Source organism: Lethenteron reissneri, unplaced genomic scaffold, assembly GCF_015708825.2.
Source record: "Lethenteron reissneri isolate LAM-NWPU_2019-01 unplaced genomic scaffold, ASM1570882v1 scaffold_630, whole genome shotgun sequence".
In the NCBI taxonomy this organism is placed as follows: Eukaryota; Metazoa; Chordata; class Hyperoartia; order Petromyzontiformes; family Petromyzontidae; genus Lethenteron; species Lethenteron reissneri.
In genome coordinates, this window is record NW_026892152.1 from 52,381 (window position 1) to 60,245 (window position 7,865).

General features: G+C 55.5%; 1 protein-coding gene across 1 annotated transcript; it reads left to right on the forward strand.

Annotated features, from left to right (window-relative positions):
- Positions 1 to 1,518: 1,518 nt before the first annotated feature.
- LOC133340003 (protocadherin-10-like) lies at positions 1,519 to 7,281 on the forward strand (the record flags this gene model as incomplete). Its single annotated transcript, XM_061548099.1, has 2 exons — positions 1,519 to 3,426; positions 7,229 to 7,281. Coding segments are annotated over exons 1-2 (1,961 nt in total), but the record flags the coding sequence as incomplete, so codon positions are not given.
- Between the last annotated feature and the right edge of the window lie 584 nt (positions 7,282 to 7,865).

Sequence of the window (7,865 nt, forward strand, 5' to 3'; positions counted from 1 at the left end):
CTACACACTACACTATACACTACTATACACTACACTATTCACTACTATACACTTACACTATACACTGCTGCAAAAGTCCAGGCCAGAAAAAAACATGTTGTAGTTGTTGTTGACCAGTGTTATAAACACTTGATGTTTGTGTCCAGCAACGAGACGGCTTGCACTAAAGTATGTCAAACACTTCGCCGCATTTCACCGTGGCACTCTATTCACTGATGGCCGTCGAGCGCGTCACCTCAAGCAACTCGACAAGGCCAAGATTACATCTGCATTCATATAAAGGGCAAACTTGTGATTGTGTGTGTTCAACATGTTTAGCGTACTTCCCGACATGCAACAAACTGGAAATTTGCCATGTGGGTACGTTCCAAACTGGACACCATGCACAAATTATAACAAGTATAACCCGTAAAAACAAAGTTTTTCACTCTAAATCCTTTATATGCGTGGCGGCTAGAGTCCTCTCGTCCTCTGGCTTGAGATGGCTGCCACCTATGGGTCAGATGATTGTGTGCCAGTATTAAGCAATTGGTAATTAAATATTTAATTTGTTTTCCCTAAACAGTGTAAAATTTTGGAAAAAATTTTTCACGAACATTAATTGTCTCGCACAACGAGTCTGTGTGCAAATTGTCAGCTCGATTGGATCACGGGAAGTGGGTTTAAAAACGACCGAAAGATTTGCACGGTCGTAAGCAAGCACGCAAGCAAGCGAACTTAATATAAAGGATTTAAAAATACACTTTTTGGGGGGGGGGGGGGGGGGAGCTCAATAATGCAGTTATTTTTTGCACGGCAAGTGAGTTGTGATGTCAAATCCGCGCACGTGGAAGCTTAACGCAATGTAGTGTAGCGGGTAGCGCTACGCCGCGCTACGAAACCGGCGACCCGAGTTCGATTCCCGCTCACGGCCACCGCCGGTGACGATTATTTTAACCGCTCCTGGGCCTCCCCTAGGTCGACTCAGCCTCAAACGAGTAACTGGCGTGGTGTGTGAACATCGCCAGTGGGGGGACAAAGGCGGCCGGGCGTGGTTCATCCAAGCCCCCAGGCGAAACCGGGTAGTGAAGCTAGTCTCGCTATTGATTATGCATCGTCAATTTTTCCATTTTCCGGTCACAATTTCATTTACACAACTTAAAATATCCGAATAAAAAAATCACAACGAACAGTTCTTCCCCCCCATCACCTGCTTCCCCACGTCGTCGTTTTTAAATCCTTTATATTAAGTTCACTTGCTTGCTTGCTTAGGACCGTGCAAATCTTTCGGTCGTTTTTTAACCCACTTCCCGTGATCCAATCGAGCTGACATTTTGCACACAGACTCGTTGTGCGTGACAATTAATGTTCGTGAAAAATTTTTTCCCAAAATTTTGTTTTTGCGGGTTATACTTGTTATCAAGCGTTGCCTTATTCCTGCTCGACCCTCTCCCCCCTTCATCTCCCCGCAATTCCGACTCCTCGGCCGGCGCCGTCCACGCACGCAGCTCGTGCCCCGGCTCGCCCCGACCCGGACAAATGGATCCTCTCGGCGCCGCCCTCGTCTGCCTGTGCTGCGCCGTCACCGTCGCCGCCTCCGCCCGCCGCTCGCCGCCGGCGCCCCCGCGCTACTCGGTCCGCGAAGAGGAGCCGCCGGGCACGCTGGTGGGGAACCTGGCCCGCGACCTGGGCCTCACCGCCGAGCAATTCCGCGCGCGCCGATTCCGAGCGCTGCGGGGCACCAACGGCTCCGACTACCTCGCCGTGAGCGCCGACAGCGGCGAGGTGTGGGTGCGCCGGCGCCTCGACCGCGAGGCCGCGTGCCGCCGGGCGAGCGCCGGCTCGGGCTGCTCCCTGCTGCTCGGCGCCGTCCTGGAGCGGCCCGCCGAGCTGGTGCGCGTCGTCGTCGACGTGCTGGACGTCAACGACCACGCGCCGCGCTTCCCGGCCGAGAGCGCCCTCCTCGAGGTCGCCGAGAGCGCCGCGGTCGGCACGCGCTTCGCGCTGGACGGCGCCCGCGACCCCGACGCCGGCGCCAACGCTCTGCGGGGCTACGCCATGGAGCCCGACGACGGCGCCTTCGCCCTGGAGACGCGCGACGGCGGCGGCGGCGCTTTGTCGCCCGTGCTGGTGGTGCGCCGCGCCCTGGACCGCGAGCGCCGGGCCGCGCACGAGTACGTGCTCACCGCGCTGGACGGGGGCCGCCCGCCGCTCAGCGGCACAGTCCTGCTCACCGTGCGCCTCCTCGACACCAACGACAACGCGCCCGCCTTCGAGCGGCCCGTGTACCGGGCGCTGGTGCCCGAGGACGCGCCGGCGGGCACGCTGGTCGCGCGGCTCCACGCGTGGGACCCGGACGATGGCGCCAACGGGGAGGTGGAGTACGCGGCGATGCTGGGGGCGCACGAGACGGCGCGCGACCTCTTCGCGGTGGACTCGCGCTCGGGCCTAGTCACCCTCGTGGGGGCCCTGGACCACGAGGAGGCCGACTCCCACGAGATGCACGTGCGGGCGCGCGACCGGGGGCCCGACTCCGTCCCCGCTTACGCCACGGTGCTGGTGCGCGTCCTGGACGTGAACGACAACGCGCCTGTCGTGCGGCTGCTCGGCCCGACCGGCGACGCCGCGGCGGACTCCGCGGCCGCCGTCGTCGTCGTGTCCCGGGGGGCGTCGCCCGGCCACGTCGTGGCCTTCGTCCACGTCCGGGACCGAGACTCGGGCGCCAACGGGCGCGTGACCTGCACGCTCGAGGGCGCGTCGGCCGCGGGGCCCGGCGCGGCGCCGCCGTTCGCGCTCCGCGCCTGGGACGGGGGCGAGGTGTACGCGCTGGCAACGGCGACGCGGCTGGACCGCGGGGCGACCGCCGCCGCCGAGTACAACCTCACGGTGGTGGCGCGGGACGACGGAGCGCCGCCGCTCGTGTCGGTCAAGACGTTCACGGTGCGCGTCACGGACACGCGCCCCGAGGGCCGGCTCCCGGATGACGATGGCGGGGACGACGACGGGGACGGGGACGATGCCTTCGCGACGCCGTTCGTCACGGACGCGCGCCCCGAGGGCCGGCTCCTGGACGACAGCGACGGGGACGACGGCGACGACGGCGACGGCGCCTTCGCGACGCCGTTCGTCGCGGTCGTGGCGCTGGCCGCGGCGTCGTGCGTCCTGAACGTGGCCGCGGTGGCGGTGGTGCTGCGCTGCAAGCGGGAGAACAAGGAGCTACGCACCTACCACTGCGGCGCGGCCGCCCGGGCCAGGACGCCGGCGCGTGACGAGCCGGGGGCGGCCGCCCGCTCCGGCGGCGAGGCGGCATCCGCCACCGCGCCCAACGCCTACGAGGACAAGTCCTTCCTGCCATCGGAGGCGGCGGGCGCGGCAACGCCGGCGCTTGGCAAGCCCCCGCGTCGCCACCCTCTGCGCCGTGTGCCTGGCCGGCACGACCTCACACAGGTAGGTGACGCGCCGACGCAAGACGGCCCCCTTTTGAAAATGACCGCACGGGCCCGGGGAGGCCCGCCAAGCACTCCCCGCTGAACTTTCACTGCCGCGGCAATAACTTAAGAAATCTTGAGAATCAATCATCCGTCACGAATCGTCATCCGCCCCCCTACGCACAATGCAGCGTGCGCGGGGAGGGGGGAATGACGTGTTTTTTTCCACGCATATCTCCGTAGACTGTCCGCGAAATTAAATTGCAATCAAGTATAAAATATAGGCGCATTGTGTACGGTCGATTGAGTTTGCCGAAATTTCATCTGCATGCATTTTACTCCGGTTATCAATTATAATATAAAGCAACTGATTTAAAGCTTTCGTGACTGCAGGGATTCATCTTCTTGGTTCTTTCGCTAAAGTCACGTAGAAGGGAAGTAATAAAATATTATTATGTTTTATTTTTATTATTTTATTACTTCCCTTCTACATGACTTTACCGAAAGAACCAAGAAGACAAAGCAACTGAATCGGAGAGGTTCATGGTTCGACCTCTACGCAAACCAACGTCCCTCAATCAGCAGCACGAAGGGGGGGGGGTGGGTTCCCACGCGTACCTGCGATCTGCTGGTGGCAGATGCTTAAGAGACTCAGAGAAGCGGATATAATGAGGAGGCACATTCGAAGGTACGAATCGTGGTGCCACGCGTATTAAACGCTCGCTGAGATCCGAGCACTCCTTTTGGCGAGCTTAATATACGTGTAATAATGGTCATTGAGGCGACTCCTGGAATCTGGTCTTTATTTCACTTTTCATGAACAGCTTTCCTTCACGCTGCTGACAGGCAGCGTGAGAGGGACAGACAGACAGAGAGAGACGCACTGCCACGTGGCAACCCGGAGCCCCGCTCCCGCGTGGCCCCCTTCCTCCGTTCGTTCCCGTTCTGACCACGTGTCGCTCGTCTCCACCCCTATTTAATACCCGGGTCACGTGGTACGTTTCCACCAAACCTGGTTAGCCTCCATGGATTCTTCCAGACTCCATCGTAGGCTCCCGGGACCACGCCCCTGACTCGTCTCCCCATTGGCCGTGGCTAAAGCCAGCAGAACCAATCATCTACAAACAGCTGTCAGCTTGCCATGACGTCAGGGCCACGCCCCTAGGCTTCCCCCCATTGGCTGTGGACCAGGACCGGTAGAGCCAATCATCGTGACGAGTTGTGATAGGTCAGTGAGCCGGATATAACCTCACGTTACATACTTTTAAAAAACACGAAACCCGTGGTACCGGCAAGGACCCATCTTCAAACGTGCGAGCGTGCGAGCGTGCGTGCGTGCGAGCGTGCGAGCGTGCGTGCGTGCGAGCGTGCGAGCGTGCGAGCGTGCGTGCGAGCGTGCGTGCGCTCTCTGCCCAAGGGGTTCAGAGTCTGCGTGCCCATTCGTGGACAGACGTCGGGCGCTGACGTCGGCACAATGACCCTGCTGCGTACGGATTGCTCCTGTTACTAAACAAAACGGTGAAGGTTGCAATCTTCCGTGGTGAGAATGGAAGTGAAGAAAATGTCACGCGCTGGCGATATACAAAACTAACAGATTGAACGTGCACATACGCGGCGCTTGCCCGCACGCGATCGTGAGTTCGAAGTGCGTGAATGACGACGGGCGTGCCCCCGTTGATCTTTTGCAGGGCAATGACAATTTCAATTGACAGCAGCAGCAGCAGCAGTCGTCTGGAAGGTGAGCGTTTACCGCGTCACACACGCGAACCCTTCATTTGTTCAGCAATCCGGCCTCAAAATCATCAAAATTAAAAGTTAATAAAAGTAATAATGGAAATAAAATAAAATAATAAATCACGTTTCGGAAGCAACACAAGTCTCCGTCATCAGGTGGGACCGTCACAGCTAAAAATTACTGCATCAAAATCAAGTTCCGTTTTGCGCCACTAATTTGCAGACTGAGCGGATGTCGTTACTTTGCGGTGCATTTAGACAACAACATTTAGACAACAACAACAACATCTAGACAATAACATTTAGACAACAACAACAACACCCCATGGGAGAGGAGCAGTGAGAAGGCGGTATTGTGCGTTGGCAGAATCCCGTGCTCTGAGGCAGAGGTCACAACCGGGTACCCGATACCCGTACCCTACCCGATACCCGGCTACCCGTACTCGGCCGGGTACGGGTACGGGTAGACCGTGAATCACTGGTGAGTCACCGTTTGTCACTCATTTCCCAACGTCTTGTCTCTTCTCACAATTCAAGTTCCTAGAATCAACCCACCCGCGCCTGCAACATGGCTTCATCCCAGAGGTCGCAATCAGGTACCCGATACCCGTACCCTACCCGTACCCGGCCAGGTACGGGTAGGGTACGGGTAGGGTCGGGTACGGGTACCCGTTTGCGACCCTGGTGTGGCCGGGTACGGGTAAGGAATCAAAACCCGTTTGCGACCTCTGCTCTGAGGTGGCCATATTTCCTGGAAAATGCTAAAACAGTTGGGATGCGGCGAGTGTTCAATTAAATGCCGGTTGTGGGAAATCCAAAATGTAAAAAAAGAATTCCAATGCCGACCAATCTGTATAATGAACGCTCGGTGACTATCACCTTCAGTGAGAAACTTTGAAAGCTCAGCATGTCGGCCTTGGCTCAATGTCATCCGGAGCCATGTTGGCACAATGTGTGTGTCTATTCACATCAGAAGAATGTACGGCGTTTATTTTTCAGAAAATAAAATAAAACTCGGCAGGCACACGCGCACAGCCGTAGCGTCTGAAAATATCCTTTAGCTGATAAACAACTCTCTCCTAATACGGCACGCGACGGCGTTTTTAAAGGATTTGGGGGAGTCTCGCTCCAGAAATCTCTGCACGCGCTTGGGCACTCAAGCTCTTTGTAAGCTTGCAGCGGCACCCGTCAGAGCCAGTCCACAATCCCGCTTGGTGCAGAGAGCTGGCGCTTTCACACTCTTTGGTTACGTAGTTAAAAAATAAATAAAAATTCCGCCCCCCCGTTTAACTCACTGGCCATCTTCTGCATCATAAGAAATGATGTCACCAGCTTGTCCCCCCCACCCACGGCCCCCCCTGGCTCCTCCCCCCACCAGCTTGTCCCCCCCCACCCACGGCCCCCCCTGGCTCCCCCCCCACCAGCTTGTCCCCCCCACCCACGGCCCCCCCTGGCCCCCCCCCTCAGGCTGTATATAATCTCGTGTCTCTTCGAGTTGTCTTCACTTGATGCAGTAATTCTGCTGTGACGGTTCCACCTGAAGACGGAAGCTCGTGTTGCCTCCGAAACGATTCAATTTAGTTCTTTTTAAATCCTTTATTTAAGTTGACTTGCTTGCTTGCTTGCGTGCTGCTTGCGCGCTTACGACCGTGCAAATCTTTCGGTCGTTTTTTAACCCACTTCCCGTGATCCAATCGAGCTGACAATTTGCACACAGACTCGTTGTGCGTGACGCTTGATTTTCGTGAAAAAAAAATTTCAAAATTTTATACTTTAGGAAAAAAAAAATTCATATTTAATTTAAAATAGCAATGTGATAAAATGAAACTCTTACTCAAGAAAAACAAATGATAATAAAATAAAACCGATGCCACGCATATAAAGGATTTATAGTGAAAAACGTTGTTTTTACGGGTAATTTTTTTCCCATTTATTTTTCTTTAACTACGTGACTTTACCGAAAACACCAAAAAATATGATTAACTAACACATTTAACGGGCACTTACGCAGCGCCTTGCCCGTCCCACGCGATCGTGAATGCGCAGTGCGTGAATGGCGGTGGCGTGCCCCCGTTGAACTTTTGCAGAGGCCTTGCTGTTTCTTGGAGCCCAACAATCGACTGCAGCAGCAGTCCAGCAGGTGAGCAGCGTTTAGCGCGCCGCACACACGAACCCTTCACTTCTTCAGCGCGGCCTCGAAATCAAGTTCCGTTTTGCGCCGGTAATTTGCAGACGGACAATAACAACACCAGGGGAGAGGAGCGGTGGGAAGGCGCTATTGTGAGTTGGCAGAATCCCGTGCTACGAGGTGGCCACATTCCTGGCAAAAGCGTTAAATAAATGCCGGTTGTGGGAAATCCAACAAAAAAAAAATTCGAATTCATTCTTAGGTTTTTCGGTAAAGTCACGTAGGTAAAAAAATTAAAATTAAAAAGTAAAAATAAATAAAAATCACGACGTTTCGGAGGCAACACAAGCTTCCGTCTTCAGGTGGAACCGTCACAGCCACGACAGCTGTATCAATTTATTTTACTACGTGACTTTACCGAAAAAACCTAAGAATATGAATCCTTGCAGTCACGAAAGCTTCAAATCTAAAAAATCCAAAGCCTACCAAACTGATAAATGAACGTTCGTGACCATACGCCTTCAGTGAGAACGTTTAAAAGCCCCCATTGGGCCTTGCTCATTGTTATCCGGAGCCACGTTACGTGCCGCGCTATT